This window comes from Gossypium hirsutum, chromosome A12, assembly GCF_007990345.1.
Source record: "Gossypium hirsutum isolate 1008001.06 chromosome A12, Gossypium_hirsutum_v2.1, whole genome shotgun sequence".
In the NCBI taxonomy this organism is placed as follows: domain Eukaryota; kingdom Viridiplantae; phylum Streptophyta; class Magnoliopsida; order Malvales; family Malvaceae; genus Gossypium; species Gossypium hirsutum.
In genome coordinates, this window is record NC_053435.1 from 87,127,067 (window position 1) to 87,148,930 (window position 21,864).

Sequence of the window (21,864 nt, forward strand, 5' to 3'; positions counted from 1 at the left end):
TCTAACAAATTTAATTATTCATAAGCATTATTCAAATTAAAAGTGATAATTTATCATCCAATTAATATATTTCTATAGGACATGTTTCTCTCAAGGAGTATATCTAATATGAAGGGTTGTGGCTCTTCAAATTGTATTCATTGAGTGCATATAAATAGAGGCATTATGGTGCTTACAAACATACAAGTCTTCAGTTCTATCGTCTCCACTCAATTTGTTTAACAATCAAAGAGAACTAATTTTGGAGATGGCGACAAAGGCTGATACCACATTCAAAATGATGAACCAATAGTTTGTGAAACTTGATCGGTTTGATGGTTTAAATTTCAATTGTTGGAAGGACAAGATGTTGTTCCTTCTTACTATCTTAAATGTGGCGTATGTTCTAGATCCAAACCTATAAGCCGGTGGAGGATCTCGCCCCCAATGCAAATTCTGAAGAGATTGCAAAAGTGGCTGAGCTGAAGAAGCGCAAAAAAGACAATTTCACATGTCGATGACACATCCCCAACACCTTGTCTGATCTATTGTATGATCTTTACATGTCGATGCAATCCTCGGTGGAAATATGGAAAGCTCTTGAAGAGAAATACAATACCGAACGACAAGGTACTAATAAAATTTTTAATGATGAAGTATTTTGAATTCAAAATGCTCGATAGTATCCCAATCATGGATCAAGTCCATGAATTACAAGTCCTTGTAAGCAGGCTTCGTGACTTGAAAGTTGTTATTCCAAAATTTTTACAAGTTGGGCTATCATTTCGAAGTTGCCCTCATCTTGGAACAATTATCGGAAGAAACTTCTGCATATGGCAAAAGACTTCACTGTGGAGAAAATACTTAGGCATTTGTGTATTGAAGAGGAAACTCGGAAGTGTGATATGGCATATCTTTCACAAAGTTCTAAAGTGAACTATGTGAGTGAATCTAAGAACTCTCGAAATAGCAAACGAAAGGCCACATCCGAGACCAAGAACGTGCAAGACAAGAAGAAAATAACTCGCAATTGTTACAATTGCAATAAGAAATGACACTATATTAAGTATTGCAGACTTCTTAAAAAGAAGCAAGATGCCACAACTTCCAAAGCCAATATGGTGGAGGGCATAGACTTAGTGGCCATGGTTACGGAAGGAATAAAAAATTTGGAGATCGATATGATTACTGAACTCAACATAGCAATGACTGATAAGTCCTGTAATTGTTTGCTTGACTCTGGAGCTACTGTCCATGTGTGTAATGACCGAAAAAAATTCAAAAGTTATGAACTAGTGGCAAACTGTGAATTGATTATAGGCAACTATCAATCGGTTAAGGTTCTCGGTCAAGGGAAAGTGGAACTCAAGTTCACATCTGGGAAAATTTTGACTTTGACTAATGTGTTGCATGTTCCCGATGTGAGAAAGAATTTAGTGTCCGTAAGTATTCTATGTAACAAGGGGAAAGTATTCTATGTAACAAGGGGTTCAAGATTATCTTGGAATCCGATAAGTTTGTCTTGCTTAAAAGTGATATATATTTAACGAGGGTATGTTCAAGTTGAGCATTGATATGAATAAAGTTAATTTTTCTGTTTATATTTTTGAATCTTATCCTTTGTGGAATGCGCGTTTAGCACATTTTAATTTTAAAACTTTACAATATATGCAAAAGAATGGTTATATAAGTCTAAGTAATAATGAGTTTGAGAATAAATGTGAAATTTGTATTCAATCAAAAATTACTAAAAAGCTATTTCCTAATAAGTGTGAAAGGAATTCACAAGTGTTAGATTTAACTCATTCGATTTTTGTGAATTAAATGGAACACTAAAAAGAGGTAGAAAATGATATTTTATCATTTTTATAGACGACTTCTCTAGATTTACTTATGTGTATATCATGAGAAGTAAATACGAGGCTTTTGATATGTTTAAATGTTTTAAAAATGAGGTTGAGAATTTGTTTAGTAAGAAAATCAAAGTGCTTCATAGTGATAGAGGTGGTGAATATTTTTCAAATGAATTTAATATATTTTGTGAGGAACAAGGTGTGGTACATGAATGTTCCGCGCCTTATACTCCGTAACAAAATAATTTGGCAGAAAGAAAGAACCGTACTTTAGTAGATATGGTTAACTCGATGTTGTTAATGCTAAACTTTCATATAATCTATGGGGTGAAGCATTATTGACTGTGTGTTATATTCTTAACAGAATACCATCGAGAAAATTTAAAGTATCTCCATATATGTTATGAAAGGGTCGGATGCCAAACTTAGATTATTTCAAAGTGTGGGGGTGTTTGGCTTACTATAGAGTTACCGACCAACAGAGAACAAAGTTAGGTTTAAAAGTCGTCAAGGGTGCATTCGTTGGATATGCCTAACACTCTAAGGCTTATCGTGTTCTTAACTTAGTGTCAAATACGATAATTGAAACAAGAGATGTTGTATTCATTGAAAATAAAGATTTCAATGATTCAACAGATTCAGAAAAAGATATCAACTAACGATCTCAAGTGATCAAACCAAAAGAAGTCTTTGTGATAATAAGGATACGGAGCCGAGGAAAAGTTAAACAGTGAAAAAAGTAAAAGACTTTAGTCTTGACTTCATTTCCTCACAATCTCTAGCATTCCTTATTAAAGGAAATAGAGAATCCGTAATTAAGAAGATCCCCATAATGTTTAATGTGGATGGTGATCCACAATCCTATGGTGAAGTCGTGACTTCTAGGGATGCAACATTTTGGAAAGAGACGATTAATGATGAAATATATTCAATATTATCCAACAATACTTGAATTCTAGTTGATCTTCCTCAATGATCGAAGCCTATCGGGTGTAAATGGGTGTTTAAAAGGAAGAATACTCCAACAAGAGGTTTCTTAACCTTTAAGGCTAGGTTGATGGCTAAAGGATTTAGGCAAAAAGAAGGCCCAGATTATTTTGACACCTATGCACCAATGGCTAGGATGACCTCCATTCTAATTCTTTTAGCTTTTCCATCTATCCATAAGTTACATGTACATCAAATGGATGTTAAGACAATTTTTTTTGAATGGTGATCTCGAATAAGAAGTCTATATGGAGCAACCAGAAGGTTTTGTCCTTCCTAGAAATGAACATAAGGTGTGTAAATTGATCAAGTTATTATATGGTTTAAAATTAGCGTCTAAATAGTGGCATGAGAAATTTGACTCAGTTATCTTGTCAAATGGTTTTTTTACATAATAGTAATAAATGTATTTACTTTAAATTCACCGATAGATATGGTGTAATTATTTGTCTCTATGTAGACGATTTATTGATTTTTGGTACGAACGTGGAAGGTGTTCGTGAGACCAACGAGTATCTAGCCCTGAAATTTAAAATGAAGGATCTCAATGAGGTAGATACAATTCTAGGAATAATGGTGTAAAAACATGAAAATGGCTTTGCACTAAGTCAATCTCACTACATTGAGAAAGTATTGGAAAAGTTTAAACACTTTAATATCAAAGATTCAAACACTCCATACGATTCAAACTTCAAGTTAAGTGAGAATAATGGCATGGCTATAGTGCAACTTAAGTACACCAGCACAATCAAAAGTCTAATGTATGTAATGCATTGCACTAGACTCGATACCGCATTTGCTATGTGCAAATTGGCGAGATTTACAAATTGTCCTAGTACCGATCATTGGAAAGGAATTTGTAAAATTTTTAGGTATCTTAAGAAAACAAAAAAAATTGGATGGATTTTTATAATTGGAGGTGGACATATTAGTTGGGCCACCAAGAAACAAACTTGCATCTCACATTCAACTATAGAGGCTGCATTCATAGCCTTAGTGGCTACTGGCAAAGAAGCGGAATAGCTAAGAGATTTCTTGCTAGATATAAAGTTATGGCCACAATGTAGGTTCACCATTTCCGTATATTGTGATAGTGAATCTACCATGTCTCGAGCATGCAATAAGGTGTACAATGGGAAGTCCAGACATATAAGTTTGAGACATGAGTATATGAGACAATTAATTAAGGATGGTGTGATAATTGTTACCTATGTTAAGTCAGTTGACAATTTAGCGGATCCATTGACAAAAGGTTTGTCAAGGAATTTGGTTAAGAGTATCACCGCTAAGATGGGATTAAAATCATTCTAATCACATCATTGATAATGGAAACCCTACCTTATTCTAGCCAAAAGTTAGTTTCAAGGTTCAAAGGGTAATAACAAGTTATCGAGTGACAACGTACACTAAGAATCAGGAGTTAGTGTTTATATTTTAAGAGGATGAGTTTTACTCTTAATAGATGGATATTAATTGTCATGAAATCCAACTATATGGACATGAAGTGGTGTCACTTCAACGAAATTTTCTTCATGGTTTTCTCTCGTACATGTTCATGAAATGGGATGAGCACATGGCCAAAACGGTGCTAAAGCAAATTAAATTTTTACTCTAATACTTTACAGTTATGGGTGAATTTTTTCCGGTATTAACTTTAACAGTGATGGTTCAAGCGACTAGCCACCATTTACTTTGTTGATACTCTGAGAGTTTTCACTAAAAGAAGGTTCAATCTGCGGACACCCTTGTTTATGCAAAATTGTTGTGTACTTATTTTTTGGAATTAGCAATTTAGTGGGGGATTGATGGAAAGTATAGATTGCAAATTAATATGAACATTATTCAAATTTAAGTGTGATGATTTATCATCTTACAAATTTAATTATTCATAAACATTATTCAAATCAAAAGTGATGATTTATCATCCAATGAATACATTTCTATAGGAAATGTCTCTCCCAAGGAGTATGTCCAATATGAAAGGTTGTGGCTCTTCGAATTGTATTCATTAAGTGCATATAAATAGAGGCATTATGGTGCTCACAAACATACAAGTCCCCAGTTCTATCATCTCCACTTAATTTGTCCAACAGTACTAATAAGGGTTAAGCAGTCAACAACTTCTCATGTTAGAAATAAAACCTATAATCAAGATAAATGAGGACAAGTATAACCAAATCTATTGTTTTATAATTGGATTTTAAGATAAAGATAGCAATGAAAGTGCTAACTTGCATAGTAGTTAAAGTCTTTTGGCGATTACATGAGGATCTTACCTTTCACTTACAGTGAGAGGATCCTAATCCAAATGTAAAATGGAACTAGACACATTAGGAAACCTTAAATTTCATAAGGTCTCTATTCAATCATATCTTCTATAGTATCATATATTCTTTACAAGATTGATCAATTCCATTACGCAATGAAAAGTAAAGGAAATATGAAAGGGTCACTTTGTAATATCAAAAAGTATAATCAATTGCACCTTAAAGTATCATTACAAAAACAGAAGCATTTTGAAGGCATCCACAGTTATAAGATACTTCTGAAGAAAATTAGGACAACTTCACATTAACAACAAACAACTTTAATACTTTATATAGGGAAACTACTCTTACCCATGCTGAAGTAATTCCAGAATCCCCCACAAAATGTATGGTAACCTTCCTATGGAGAAAAAACTTTCATATAAGAATGCAAACCAATAAAAAATTATAAGTTACAATAATGCTTTCACATATTGCATTTTCTTTATAAATATTAGGAATCGAGTAGAAAACATTGACTGCAAGTTTGACCAAAGACTCAAGAAAGGATTGTGTTACTGAAAATTGTTAGTGTCTCAAGGTTTGCAAAGTCTTTTTATCATTAACTTGACTAAGTCCTATGGAGATTTGTTAGCTTATTAGTAAGAGCTATTAATTTGTTAGTAAAAGTAGAAAGCTAGGTGTTGTTAGCTTGTTAGTAGGAGTAGGAAGCTAAAATTTGGTTGAGTTTGTTACTTGAGACATTTATATAAGGTTTATCTGGTTAATGAATTCAATCATCCTGTCCATTCTTATTTTCTATGCTTCTGTTAGTTCTCTGCTAAACTAATATTGGTATTGAGAGCTCTTTTTCTTGAGGGACCTGTAAGAAAAGTTTTGTGAGAGTTCTAAGAAACTAAGAGATACATTTGTGAGGTGTTGAGGAAAATGGAATCGGGATCAAGTAACATGTCTGTCTTAACATTGCCTGTGTTTGATGGAGAGAACTATCAAGTATGGGTTATGAGAATGCAAGCATACATGGAGGGTTTTGCTTATTAAGAAGTTGTTGATGAAAACTCTGAGGTGACTCTACTTCCTAACATTCAAACTATGAACCAGATCAAAATGTATAAGGAGAAAACCACCAAGAAGGTTAAGGCAAACGCTTACCTTTATGCTTCGGTTTCACCAACCATATTTAATAGAATTATGGCTTTTAGATTAGAAAAAGAGATATGGAACTATCTCAAGGATGAGTATCAAGAAGACGAAAGGATCGAGAGCATGAAGGTGTTAAACTTTATCAGAGAATTTGCAAGGTTACAAAATGAAGGAGTCTAAGTTAATCAAAGAATACTCTAACAAGCTGGTGGATATAGCTAACAAGGTAAAGGTTCTTGGGACTGATCTCTCTGATTCTAGACTGGTGCAAAAAATATTAGTCTCTATACCTGAGAAGTATGAATCAATTATTGCCTCTTTGGAGAACACAATAAGGTCTATGAAGCATCTCATAAAGAGCAATGTAATAGAGCATCAATAGAGATTCATCAATAATTAGATGAATATCTGTTCATTGAAGAAAAAATCAAGAGCCTTAACTTATTGACTCAACTGAGAGTAGTGGAGTTGATCAGTACTTTACAAGCATAAGAGTAGAGGAAGCTAAGGAGGTAAGAATGAAGCATAGAAGGAGCATTGAAAGCTAAGATGCAACAGAGTGAAGTAGGAGATGACCAAAAGTGGAAAGGAAAGAAAATTGACGGCAATAGTGATTCAGAAATTGTTGCAAAAGGTAATGGTGTTGGAAATTCTAACAAGTATTCTTCATGTAAGTATTGTAGAAAACAAAATCATCCTCATTTTAGGTGTTGGGGGAGGCCAAATGTGAAGTGTAGAATGTGCAACTTGATGGGGCACATTGAGAGGTTCTTTAAGGAAACAAGAAATCAATAGTAAGGTGAAGCACAAGCTGCAGTTAAAGAGGAAGGGGACCAGTTGTTTGTTGTCTCTTGCTTCTCATCAAGCACTTTATGTGACAGTTGGTTAGATGATAGTGGTTGCACCAACCACATGACTTGTGATGAAAAATTGTTTAAAGACCTTGACAGTTCATCGATGTCAAGAGTAAGGATAGGAAATGGAAAGTACCTAGAAGTGAAGGGAAAAGGTACAGTAGCAATAGAGAGTTGTGTTGGAACTAGGTTGATTTTAGATTTTCTTTTTGTACCTAAGATTGATAAAACCTTGCTGAGTGTAGAGCAATTAGTAGAGAAGGGATTAAAGGTCATGTTTATAGAGGGATGTGTCTAATCCTTGACTGTAGTGGCAATGAATTGTTTAGGATTAAGATGTAGGAGAAGATTTTCTCATTGAATCCACTCGAGAATGAGGAAGTGGCATCCAAGTGTTAGGGAGGAATGAAATCAAATCAAATGGACCTTCTTACTGAGCAAGTTAAGAGTTTTGCTGGAGAGATTACATTTAGCTCCAATACCCTGAAATACCTATTGGACCAGTTTGCAAATTATCCTAATAACTCAAAATCTCAACTTCAAAATTTAGAAAGAAAGATTCATGAAAAAATGAATCAAGTGAGGATTTTAGAGAAACACACAATTGAGAGTGGGGAAGCTTCACTTTTTAATGCATTATTGTCAAAATGTAACTAACAGTTATGAAATTGATGACACAATGTAATGAAAGAGTTTTGAGCTTGAGATAAAATCAACACATAATTGTATCCTTCAAGAATAATTTCAAAATAAGTATTCTAAGAATAAGGAATTGCATGCAAAGGTAATCTCTTGGAGAATAATTAGCATCTCTCTCTTATGATAAACTATCATCTTATGCACATGAAATATCTGAAAAGATGTTGATGAGCTACGAAAAAAATTCAATCTCAAGAGACCGAGAGCGAAAAACTAAACTAGAACAGGAGAAACTTTCAAAAGAGAATAATGGGTTATGTTTCCAAAATAAAAAACTGACTGAAAAATCTTCTTATGCGAAAAAATTGACATATGTAACTGTTGTTAAGTTTAAGAATTTAGATGGTGAGGTGATCAGGCTTTCAGTGCAAAATGCAAAATTGAAGAAGGAATTATTGGCTGCGAGAAGATCTGTTAATCAAACCATAAATGGTGTTAATCGCAAGTATAGAGATAACACAAGAATTTAGAGGATAGAACGGCACTTTGACCACTCTCATGACTTTTCTAGAGCAGTTGCTGATAATTTTGAAATGTGGAATTTTGATCTAGATGATCTAGATATGAAATTGCAGGCCAAGAAACAACTAGAGGTAGCTCTTGAAGTTGCACTAGCCAAGAAGGAATTCATGGAAGATGAATACTGAAAAAGTTAAAGGAACTGGTTTATTGCGGATTAGAGGATTAGATGATAAATTACTAAATCTTTCCATGTTAGTCGATTTGAGTTTCTTAGGTATAAACTTGGTGTCTGCAACACTTGAGTCAGGAGGAGAATGTCAGTGTCTCAAAGGCTGCAAATTCTTTTTATCATTAACATGACTAAGTACTAGGGAGATTTGTTAGCTTACTAGTAAAAGTAGGAAGCTAGGTGTTGTTAGCTTGTTAGTAGGAGTAAGAAACTCAAATTTGGTTGAGTTTGTTACTTGAGACATGTATATAAGGGCTGCTTGGTTAATGAATTCAATCATCCTTTACATTCTTATTTTCTATGTTTCCATTAATTCTCCACTAAACTAACAGAAATATTCAAAGAACAAAAGATATTAAAAAATCTTATGAAATTAGAAAAAAGATATTCAGTTGTTAGTAACAAGAGATGGCCTTAAGGTTTAAAAAAATATACAATTTCTTAATTGCAAAAAACAAAGTGACACAGAGAAACGACTCTAAGGAGACACAAAGGTAATGGTAGAATGTCTTACCATGTTTAGTTCATCTGTTAAAGAGACGCGACTGAAAGCATGTAAAGAGTGTGGTAGCTCAAGAGGTGCAACAGGATCATAGGAACCTCCCTTCGGAATTTTCATCCTCATGAGAAGATGCCAACTGAACGAATAAAATGCATTTACCAGTAACTGATTGAAGTTTTATATATTAGTCAACACTATATTGATTGAAAAATAATAAGCTAAACCATACGTTGTAAGGAGAATATTTTCCAAAACAAGACATTATATCCCCACAGAGGGGGAAAATACAAGTGAAAGAACAATATATCAGGCTTTGAGAGTTATAGAAAGCATGGTAAGCAAAAATGCTTCTTAATTCTGGCTTCCTTAAGAGTAGAATTTTAGTGAAAATGATGGAAAGAATCAAAAGAGAAGAAAATATTGCTCACTCAATGTTGTAGTTATTTTAGGGAAGGACTCCTTTTATATCCTACATCTTTCCCAGTAGATATCATTTATCAAAAAACAGTTGCACATTAGTCATTAACGATTCTTCCCTATTGTAAAATTCCTACCATATTAGTAATTAATGATTTTGTTCCCACTGTAAACTTCCTACCATATTCGTACATAGTCAGAGGATTAACCGATGATTTCTACATGAGAAAATTTACACCATAACCTGGTAAAGAGAGAGAGAGAGAGAGAGAGAGAGAGAGAGAGAGAGAGAGAGATGTCAACTACATTACTTGTCTATTTTCATTTCCTTTGATTTCATTACTTGATCCAAGAATGACAACACAGAGTTACGATCAGTCTCGGGATTTTTCTTTCCCTACAATTTAGAAAACTACAAGTTAGACAAGCACTCAATTGCTCATAAATTATTGGATATATATCATGTATAGGGACTTTTATAATATTCCTATTACCACTTGCAGTGCTGATCAAGAATTTGAAAAACTTAAAGAGCAAACATTACAAATTTCCCTGGAAAGGGCCTAGCCTTAAATCCATATTGGAAAGACAACAATAAACAAAACTGAGATATGAAATATTCGAAGGCTTCCGAGCCAATTAAAGCTTCCTGTGCCCAAAACATGACACCATGACCACTTATTGATTGTTCCATGTAATAAAACATATCAAGATACTTGAATCCTCATTTTATCACTTGAAAGAAATTCTTACCCAACCAAAAGCAAAAGGCAGATTGTTTCCCGTTCCCAAAGGAACTGTAGCAATTGGAGGCGGATGTGATAATTTAAGATCACAAAGAACCCCAAGAAGCCAGCCAGCTGTTCCATCCCCACCAGCAACCTAAAGATCAAGCTAGAAGTGAACAATAATTAAAATAGTAGTAACGGTATAAATAATGATTGAATTAATGGGGATAGAGGAAAAATTTATTTTAGGTATTATTTGTGGATATCAAAATGAAAGATAAAAAAGGTATAGTTTAAAATTATATATTTTAAAAAGATAAAAAATCATTTTTTAAAATTAAAAATTATAAAAAATATTCTCTTTAAAATTCAAAAATTAAAAAGAAATTCTAAAATTTCGACATGATTGGTTATTGAGAACCTAAATCGACATGTCGACTATGAATTTAGGATTATGAGGATTTAATGTCTTTTTCTGACATAATTATTGCCTTATAATCACCCTAATCGACTATATTATTCCAATAAATAAAAAAAATTCATACTATTCCAATAAATAATTTTTTCTATATTATTTCGGGAAAAATTCTAGTTTAAGTAACAATAATGCACTACCGGTACTGGCTATTTGTAGCCTCGTTCTAGAAAGACAGACTTACAATTATTCTTAATCTCTCATAAATCTTTGCAGCAAATTTATCATTTTCTTGTTTCAGCTTTTCTAGACTGATGTAAAGTCTACGAAGCACCTTATCAGGGGCTTCTTCCCCCAAATCGGTAACCTGAAATCAGTCACACTGATATCAATCCCAAAGCAAAATATCCAAATATATCAGATAAGGTTATTTGAACAAAAAAAATATAAGGTAAAATTATTGGTTTGATTCGAAACGTACTTTCTAAAATGTTTTGGTTGAATAAATCAGTGTGTTTGATTGTCAAAAAAGAGCTTTTGAACAGCTCAAAAGCAATGTCAAACAAGCATTAAACGTACCTGACGTTCATTGAGGAGAGTTCTATATGTTACAAGAAGATCGCCACCCAACTGACCGCCACTCTTGGAGTTGATAAAAACTAACACTGGATACTTAGGTGCATCGGGAACATCGGAGATGTTTGTTTCGCCGCTAAATATATAGGTAGGAATGTAGAATTCCTTCAAGAAATCAGCATCGTATTTGGAGCCAGCCATTAATGGCTCCAACTGCATTATCAAATGATAAATGATTGTCGTACCACAAAAAATTACTAGGAGTTAAAACAAATGAAGTAGAAGTAGCTGCACCAATCATTGAATTATACCTTGCGTTTAAATGAATTCCAGCCTCTTATCAGGGACATTGAGATTGATTATACCATCTGAAATATTTATCACAACTTAATTGATAGTAAGTAAAAAGGAAAAAAGGCTTAAATTAAAAAAAAATCAATAAAAACAACGTATGAATTGCAAAACAAGAGGACAAAAAGAAGCAATAAAGATTCGAGCTGAAGCCTCTTTGCTTGCTAAAAATTGAAAAAACAAATGATTGTTGATTGGAGGCTGAATTTTAATTTTACAGAACAAAGAGAAGAGAGATTTAAGAGATACCTGACAGATGAATAAGAATAAGACTTTTTTTTTTCTTTGGCTTTCTTGGGGTGTGATTTGTGATTCAATGAAAGCGTTTTAACTTTGCCATCTCAAAGTTGTATGAATGAAACGTTCAAATAGGAGATGTAAAAGGACAGAGTTGACTTGGTCTGTTCCCTATAGGTGTAATAGCGCTCGTCTTAACCCAAACTAAACCAAATCAAAAATAAAATAAAAAATTAATAAACTAGAAAATTAATAAAATTCTAAAAAGATTCCATTTACAAATACATTTAAAAAAAACAAAGCCCTAAAACCTAAATCCCCAACAGCCCAATAGCTCAAAACTTAAAAAAAAAACCTAGAACCCTAAACTCCCTCCAGTTGCTGCCTCTACCACATCAACAAGTACGCCGCCCGAGGTCTGCCCTCCTTTCACCGAAATGGCAAAAAATGCGATTCCCAATAATAGTTCACCGAAGAGCTCCTCGTCACCATCACGTGAAAGTGCCTACAAAAGAAAAAAAGAAAGAAACAAAAACAACAACAACAAAGAAAAGAAAAATAAAAAATGTATTCGATTTAGCTATAAAAGTCTACCAAACACACTGTAATTTTTTCATGAAGAAATTCAGCAGAGAATCAAAAAAATGAAAAAAATGTGTTCTTTTTATTTTCAATTTGCTTTTTTTTCTATTTTTATTTTCTTTTTATAAAAAAAAGATTAAAAAGATAAAACTTACCGCGCCGTTTCTACTCCCATCTCCATTGGCTGCGACTCTCTGCCAATTCGAGGGGTCTCCAAACCCATTAGGGTTCGTCAATGGCTTTATCAGAGAAAAGAAAGCGAAGAGTTCCTTGGGTCTTTTAGGAATTTCGGTAAAGTTTTAGGGGTATTTAGTCTTGTATTTGAGTAAAGGAAATCAAAAGGATCAAAAGAGAGTGTTTTGGGTATTTTTCCGCCACTGAAGGCAACGGTCGCCGTTGCCGATGACCGGTGGTCGCGGTGGCCCTTGAGACCGAAGAGGGAGAGAGTTAAGAGAAAAAAAAAGAAGAATGTTTTTTTTAAAAAAAACAAAGTAGAGGAATGAATTTTTTTTTAGTTTTTTTAATTTATATAGGGACACTATATGACATCGTTTTGGGGCATAGCTTAAAATGCTCAAAACGACGCCGTTTTGATGCTTAGCCCTACAACTCGACCCGAACTCCTTTAGATCCGTGTGTTTTTGAAGGAATGAGTTTTTTTGCCATTTTGGCCATTCCGCATTTTAACATGTTTTTAAATTAGTCCTGCGCATTTTTATTGTATTTCATTTTTACCCTATTATGTTGATTCCTTTGCGATTTGGTCCTTTGACCTACTGTCAACCCAAGGGAATGACACGGATTGGATTAATTACTCTGTAACACCCCAAACCCGTATCTATTGTCGGATAAGGTTACGAAATATTACCAACCAATCAAAGCATTTAACAACCAATTCATAAGTAATCATAAGCATATTCTAATTCAATCATTAAAATGCGAATTGTCCCAAATCGAGCTTTAAAGTTCCCTTAAAAACATTTTGGGACAAATAGAAATCATTTGAAAAGTTAAAGAAGAACTTGCAATTTTATTTTTTTTTACTACAAGGTTCACACGACCGTGTATTAGCCGTGTGTCTCACACGGCCAAGTTACACACCCGTTTGTCTGGCCATGTGGATCTAAAATGTGTCAAAATCACTCAATTTAGCCTAACATGAAGCTACTTAAGACACTAAGCTTTAAGTTTCATACACACATCAAGCATTTGGTTAAAACGCATATTAACATTTAGCTTCAAACATAAACATATACTTATAACTCAATTTACATCACATTCACAAAGCAACTAACAACCAAAGACATCTTAGGTGCATGCTATTACAAAATTAAACATCACCACACTTGAGATCGGGATTCTTGTTGTTGGATGCTGAGTTGGCGATCAAAAGATAGTACCAACCTGCATACGGAAAACAAAATCGCACACTGAGTAAAACTTAGTGATATTACTATAATCCAAAAATTTTAAGACATGATATAATACATGAATGCTCAAATTGAATTATATCATCATACTACTATCTAAACATACAATTACAAGATATCACCATTTCAATTTCATGCCTTTCATCACTTTATTTCATACTATACTCAATTTTCACAAGTATTCACCTTTAGTTGGTTTGAACATACATCTCAATTCACATCACTTGTTATATTAATAGCTTTTCGTAGATCAATCAACAATTTACTTATATTATAGCACAAACCAATCCACATTAAGCAACTTCACTTATTTGAATAAATACAAGTATATCTAAAGCATTTGAATTTACTTCACAACTTTAATAATCTAACTCAAGAACATATCATATCGTCAAATGAATAAATGTATATACATAAGTAAATATAATCATCTTTAGTAAAGTAAATATAATCATTTTTAGTAATACCTATAACCATCCTCCTTAGATCGTTCATCAAACCTTTCTGTATAGTCCAGTTGATACACGACACCCGGTGCCTAACAGATAATCCTCAAAAGAGTTTGCGCCCAATGCTAGCCGGATAAACTGATAAATAATTAGTGAGCCCAGGTCTAGTTAGATAAACCAATGATATTTGCGTCCAGCACTAGTCGAATAAACCGACGAATGTGTGCCCAGCACTTGTAACAGTCTGATTTAGACCCTAATTGGAACAATGGTTTCGGGACCACTAATCCGAGTCAAAAAAATATTTTTAAAATTATTTTCTGTGTGAATTTATATCTGTGAAATTTTTGTGATTTAATTTTGTTGTTTGAGTGTCCGATTAAATAAAAAGGGCTTAATTGCATAAAATGAAAATTGATAGTTTAATGTGTTAGGACCAAATTATTGTTGTCTTTATAATATGAAGCATTTATAATGTAATTAGGCCACTATTAATATAGGTGGACAGAAATGGACATAATATATGTGAAAGTATGATATTTTAACTAAGGTTAAATTAGTAAATTAGAAATACAAGTTAATATAATAAAACATAAAAGATAAAACATGGTTTCATAATTGTTGTTCATGACCGAAACATAAATAAGAAACAAAAGAAAAAGAAAGCTAGGGTTTGGCCTTGTTTAAACTTGATAAGGTATGTGTATAGCTCGTTTTTTATAATTTTTACGTTTTTTATATCGTTGCTAGGTTATCTACAAGACCCATGCTTGAATTTCTGATTTTGGTGAATATTTTGAGTTCTTCCATTGTTGAAATCTTGTGATTTTTGTTGTTTGATGGTAGAAAATAAAAGATATGTGATAGATTAACATGTTTTGTATTAGAATTTTTGATGATTTTGAGTAATTAGGACTAAATTGTAAAAATAATAAATTGAGGGACTAAAATGTGAAATAAATGAAATGTGTGGACTTGTATGAACACTAGGAATATTCGGCCTAAGCATGGTGTGTGCAAATTTTGCATGTTTTGTGTTTTGTGCAATTTGGACAAAATTGTAAAAAGTGTAAAATGTTAGGGGTAAAATGGTAATTTTCTCATTTATGTGTTTTTGGATGAATTTGGTTGAATATTTGATTAAATAAGTTTAATTTATATTAATTTATTTCAAGAAAAAAGAAAATCGGATTTGGATCAAGGGAAAACTAAAGTTGTCGACTAGCCATCCCGTTTCGTTTTTCATCGTCCAAGGTAAGTTTATAAGCAGATAGACGTTGTTTATTTTAATTGTATGTGAGCTATATATGCTGAATTGGAATATGTGAATATATATATGTAATAACTGAATGTTTATAAGCTTGGCAACTATGTTTACGAATTCGTTTCGATCGAGTTACAACGTTCGAAAACCCCTATAAACCTTAGGAATAGCTAGGATACATATGTCATGACATAGGATTCCGATATGTGATGTGCGAGTAAGACCATGGCGTCGATATATGTGTGCGAGTAAGACCATGTTTTATACATTGGCATCGATATGTGACTCCGATATATGTGTGCGAGTAAGACCCTGTCTGGGATAGTGGCATCAATATGTGATTACATGTAAGACCATGTCTGGGACGTTGGCATTGTACGATATGTGTGATTATCTGAGTGTTCTTTCCAATTCCAAATGGTTCATCGGGCAACGGTAAGTTGTGATCGAGTGTGCAAAATGAGCTAATATGATCAGGTATGAATTGGTTTATTACTTACTTGAAATAAGGTAAGTAAGTTACTAATGTGAACATGTATACCTTGTGAAGTATATTCCACCATTGCTATGTATATGCATACGATATCATATTATGATTCAAGAGTATATGTATATGTGTTCACATAATGATATTTAGCTTTGAAATCGAAAGATATTTTGTCAACATTTATATATGTGTATTCGGCCATAAGTAAATTTATATGAAAAAGTATATGTTATATGTGACATCATAAGATTTTGGTTTAATATGATTATGTTGGTATAATTAGATTTACTTTAAATGAATTGTTCATGTTATTGAATAGTTTATTTGCTTGTGACTTGCTAAGCTATAAAAGCTTACTCTGTGTGTGTATATTGTTTCTGTTTTATAGATTTTGGATCAAGTTACGAGCTCGGGGATCGTCAGCAAAGTCTATCACACTATTGACTATTTTCGGTATTTTATAAGTTGAATTTTCAAACCTATGGCATGTATAGGTTGGATTATATTTTTAAAATGTTGTATTTTGGTTTATGTATAATTTGAGGCATGTGAAAATGGCTTAATTTCTATGTTTGAATTCAGTTAAGTTTGATTGTGGTTTGAATTCATTTTGGTTATAATGTTATGTGCTATTAATGAATGGTGTTTGTGGTAAGTGTTATATGTTTTGGAAATGGTTAATGATTTTGGATGAATATGTGGCTAATTCGGCTATGGTATGCATAGGTAAAAGTATATGTGAATTTGGTTGTTGTATTTGGTCAATGTGTTATATGTGATTTGGCATGAAAAGTTGTTTGGCTGTATCCGAACATGATATAAGTTTGTTTTGACATGATTATTACATGGTATGTAAGATTCAAGTTTTGAATATATGTCTATTTATGGTTAATGCCTTATTCTTGTGAAGTATAAATTGTAACATGAGTTGGTTTGAAAACTATTACAATAATGTGTTTGTAACTTCGGTTATAAGATGGAATTATATGAGACGGTTATAACCAATTTGTGATTCGGCATTTGCTTGTATAAATATTTATGTATATGATAAGTTGACTTGATATATATCTCATCTTTAGGTATATATATATATATATATATATGATGGTGTTTAATCATGTGTTTCAGTTATAGAGTAATAGATGGATGTGTATTGTGTTACAACATGTAATGCGTTAGTAAATTAAATTGCATGTTATTTATATAAGGTATATTTGGTATATGCTTATTGTGTAAAGTAAAAATATGTATGGGTATGTGGGTTATTTATATGAGGTATATTTGGTATATGCTTATTGTGTAAAGTAAAAATATGTATGGGTATGTGGGTTTGATGGCTATTCGAAAAAAAATTAATATGTATAGGTAAACTTTTTGTTAGCCGAATAGATAAAAGATTAATATGGTTTTTCTATTGGTTTTTAAATGGCACATTATTTGAATGTCAGAAATGTTATAGTATACATATTTAATTGGTATGTGAAATGGCATATATTGGTTTTGAATTTAACATTTGATCTTCATGAATTTTTATTTGTATTAATTAATTATATCCTTTGAAATTATATGAACTATTGAATCGAAATATGTTAGTTTGATATTGAAAATATATTAGATGATTAATTATGTAATGAAAGTCTGTTCTGAATTGTATTATGATCATTAATGCCTCGTAACCTCATCCCGGCGACGGATACGGGTTAGGGATTTTACAGCACTAGTCAAATAAACTGAATAAAGTTGCGCCTAGCGCTAGTCGGATAAACCAACGGATAATTTAGTGAGCCCAGCTCTAGTTGGATAAACCAACGATATTTGCGTCCAACGTTAGTCGAACGAATCGACAATGTCAATTATTCATTTGCAAGTCCATAATTTTTACTTTTCATAACTCAATATAAAATTTCATAATTTAATAACACTTCCACTCCAATTATCTACTATTCATACATTAATCATTCAATTGAATTAACTCATACCTCCATAAACTTCCATTCAATTTAATTAACAATTACATCAGGGATATATATTAAGGCATCAAGTAGTAACTAGATTAATTAAACAATTTATATAGTTCGAGCTTGAGGACTACGAACTTACCAAAATACGACGGATGTCTACTCAGTGATCTTTTCCTTCCCACGGTTGATACTCGATGTATTCTTCACTTGATCTATTTTTAACAATTTAGCTCAATTAATACCATTCTTGTTTCTACTAAAATTAATCAAATCTTATATCTTAGTGCACTTTCATTTAACAACAATTGCCATCTACTCAACTCAACTATTAACAATAAAAAATTTAATTGATCATATTTCCTTCTTATTTCAATAATTCACTAAATATACATTTAATTTATTAACAAACCCCAATAATCTTAAATTTAATAATCATACTTTGCTAAATTTATTTAAGCATTAAACTCATTTCTAGTTAATGCAAACCAATTTCATATCACAAAATACTTTATAAACTTAATGGACTTAGTAATTAAATCCCAAATTTTCCAGCATAAGAACAGTCCACTAAAACAGTCCCTAAATTTCACAAAATTAACAATTTAAATTATGTTATCTTGAATTTACAACATTTTAGTCCCTAGAAACTATTATCAATAAAACCACCACACAATATGACCAATTTAGTCTACAAAATTTATACTCAATCATCACCTCAAAGGCATTTAGTATTCAACAAAATAGCCAACCTTTGAATTTCTCACCCTTGGTATCTTTTATAATTTCCATTCACTCTCAAAATTTCAATATAGGTAAACTAACTCATAACATTATATCATCAAAAATATAAATTTCATGCAAAAAAAAATCATATCTAACTTACAAATTTACACATGCACTAAACCCCCATAGCCGAACAGCCCTTTCCCCCCTTCTTTTAGTTTTCGGCAGCAAAGAAAAAACCAAAGAATTTCACCTCTACCATATCTTTTATCTCTTATTATTATTATAATTTTAACTTTATTTCTTTTCTAATATATTATATTTATATAATACTAATAAAATAGATTAAAACCATCTACTATCCATAACTCATCAAATTAATGGACTAATTTTTAAATAGTTCGCTATTCTAATCCCACTTTGAAATTTAATATTAATTACTAATTTATCACCCATTTAAATTAATCATTGTACTTAATTAAACCCTAATAATTAAAATTATCAAACTATCATTCTACTCGTTTCCAAAATGACTCTGTAAATATTAATCTCAATTTCATATACCATTCAATTCAATACATTTAGCTACTTATTTACACTTTTACACATTTTCCCCAAAACATTTACATCCTATACAATTTAATCCATCATATCAACCAAGTTAATTCCATAATTAACACATAACCCACTATTGCCGGATACTTAACTCTTAATATACAGTTTATATATATATATATCTTTAATTTATAATAAAATCCTTCTCATTTATAATTTACTCAATTAAATCCCTAATTTTTAAATGTAGTAAAATTTTACTCTATAAAATAACACAAATTCAACATCAAGCACCCAAACAAAACTCTTTCAAATAAAAACTTCAAAATATCTCAATGACATATTTTTTTTATACATTGATAATTTCACATAAATAAACAATTTAATCCCCCATATTTTTAAAATTTTCCAAAATAATCTTCAACGTACAATTTCATGAATTGACTTTACAAATCATCTCACTTCACTTCCAGTTTTAAAAATCTACCAAAATAATATTAAAAACTTAGATTTTCTATCATAGTAATTTCTATTAACTACAATCATTCCACAAATTTCAACATGGGTATGCTAGTTCATGATACTAAGGTTCCAAAAATAATTATAAGCAAAAAAGGATCAAAACATACCAACTAATTTGAGCTTCAAATTAAAACAACAATGGCCAAATATGTTTTCTTCTTTCTCCCAAATCGATAAGCAAAGCTTAAAACTCATTCCCTCTCTCCACTGAGCTATTTGTTTCTTTTTATTTTATTTTATAAATAAATATAACTACCATACTCTTCATGATGATGCTCATACATTTCCACTGTCATTATTTATCAAACTGGTCTATTTATTTAATGATTCCTTCAATATAGATTCATTTTATAATTTAGTATTAATTCTTACTTCTATCACTTATTTAATTTAGTCTCTTTATTTTAATTCAACACTTTTTATTCAAAATTACATAACCAAAAATTTAATTCACTTCTAATATAACTCTGAAAATATTTTTATTAAATATTTACGAGTCCGGTTTAAGGAAACGAGATCCCGATACCTCAATTTCCAAAACCATCAACTTTAGAACTGATACACTTGTATCTTGTCTAACATTCCAATAATTAAAATTATTAGACCAACTTCAATATAATACTATAATATCCTCGTAAATATTAATAAATAATATTCACTGATCCTCTCATAGGAAAACAGTATTCCAAAACCATTGTTTCCGACTTCATTGACTTTCGGGTCATTACATGCTCTCTGAGCCCTAAACTTTTATATTCTATTTTAATTTAATCTTTTATATTTTGTTTCCTTGTAATTTATTTCGCAATTTATGTTTTAAATTTTTGTTTAAATTTCAATTTAATCCCTTATTTATTTAATACTACCTTTTTATTTATTGTTTTTATTATTCTATCTCCTAAAATTTTATTATGGTTTCGATTTAATCTTTTTATTTAATCTTTCCCTTTTTTTATTTATTTAATTTTCAACATTTTTAATTCCTTATTTATATTTTGTCCTTTAATTTACATAACTTGCACTTTTGTCCTTTAAGTTTCCTAATCATCTCATTTTAAATCATTTTTTTATTTTTTTATTTTTTAATGCTAATGTTATTGTTAAATGATTATTTTTGCTAATTAATATTTTATTTTGTTATCACTAATATTACATAACTATGATCATAGCGTTATCATAATTTTTTATTACTTTACCATTTTTGACATTACTAATGTTCCACTTATTATTTTACTATTGTTGTCATTATTAAATAGTATTATTAATCGGCTAAAAGTTATTCCAACTACCACTTATTATTTTGTTATCATTTTTTGACCACGTAAGCTATTCTATACTATTTTTGCCATTTCCATATTAAGCAACATGTTTAAATATTCGTTTATTTTTGTACCAACACTTGAATAAATTATTCCCATATTGCATTAAACATTATATTCATTTTTACCCGATGCATAAAAAATGAATTTTTTTTAAAATCGAGACAACGTTCTTTGTTTAAGGATTCGAAAAATAATGTCTTAACTTACGGGGTACGACTTTCTCCTTGGACTAAGATAAATGAGCATCCTTTTAAAATTCAAAATATATAAGATTTAGGTAATGATCAAATAATAAGAATCCTTATTTTTGAGGATTCGAGATATCGTGCCTTAACTTACGGGACATGATCCTTTTCTCGATTGACTCGAAATAAGAAGACTATTTCCATAAAGTCAATTTAGTTTGCAATCATGCAAGAAGAGAATCACATCTTAAATTTTCTTTGAATTTTCAATTGTCGACACCCAGACATCAAGTAATCAATTAGGTACCAATTTTGGGTGTTATGAGGGTGTTAACCCTTCCGCATACGTAACCGACTCCCAAACTCATTTCCTGAATTTTATAGACCGAAATTTATCATTTTAATAAATATAACATTTTATTAAAATGATCAAGTTTTGAGGTAATCCAATCACACCTAAATAAAAAGGATTTGTGGCAACTCTATTTTCGTTTTTAAAATAAAAGTCGATTTCTAAAAAGGTTTCGACAGCTTGTCGACTCCATTAGGGATAAATAAGAGAGTCAAGCTGCGAGTTGATTACTTTTTAGCCTTTTTATCAAAAATTGATAATTCGGTTTAAATTAATGATCCCTTCTTGTATTTCATCCTTCATATTTTATTTTAACGGTAAATAATGTCTTTA

The 21,864-nt window shown here is 31.4% G+C and overlaps 1 protein-coding gene across 1 annotated transcript in view; it reads right to left on the minus strand.

Moving 5' to 3' along the window:
• Positions 1 to 11,859, minus strand: part of LOC107932619 (diacylglycerol kinase 5) — a 33,613-nt gene extending 21,754 nt beyond the window's left edge. The window contains exons 1-8 of the mRNA XM_041082977.1: positions 11,712 to 11,859; positions 11,423 to 11,479; positions 11,115 to 11,324; positions 10,780 to 10,902; positions 10,146 to 10,274; positions 9,704 to 9,789; positions 8,988 to 9,111; positions 5,438 to 5,486 (exon numbers count right to left, since the gene is read on the minus strand). Of these exons, the coding sequence (XP_040938911.1) occupies positions 5,438 to 5,486; positions 8,988 to 9,111; positions 9,704 to 9,789; positions 10,146 to 10,274; positions 10,780 to 10,902; positions 11,115 to 11,324; positions 11,423 to 11,461 (760 nt within the window). The 5' untranslated portion in view covers positions 11,462 to 11,479; positions 11,712 to 11,859. The remainder of the gene's footprint in view (positions 1 to 5,437; positions 5,487 to 8,987; positions 9,112 to 9,703; positions 9,790 to 10,145; positions 10,275 to 10,779; positions 10,903 to 11,114; positions 11,325 to 11,422; positions 11,480 to 11,711) is intronic.
• Positions 11,860 to 21,864: the final 10,005 nt, after the last annotated feature.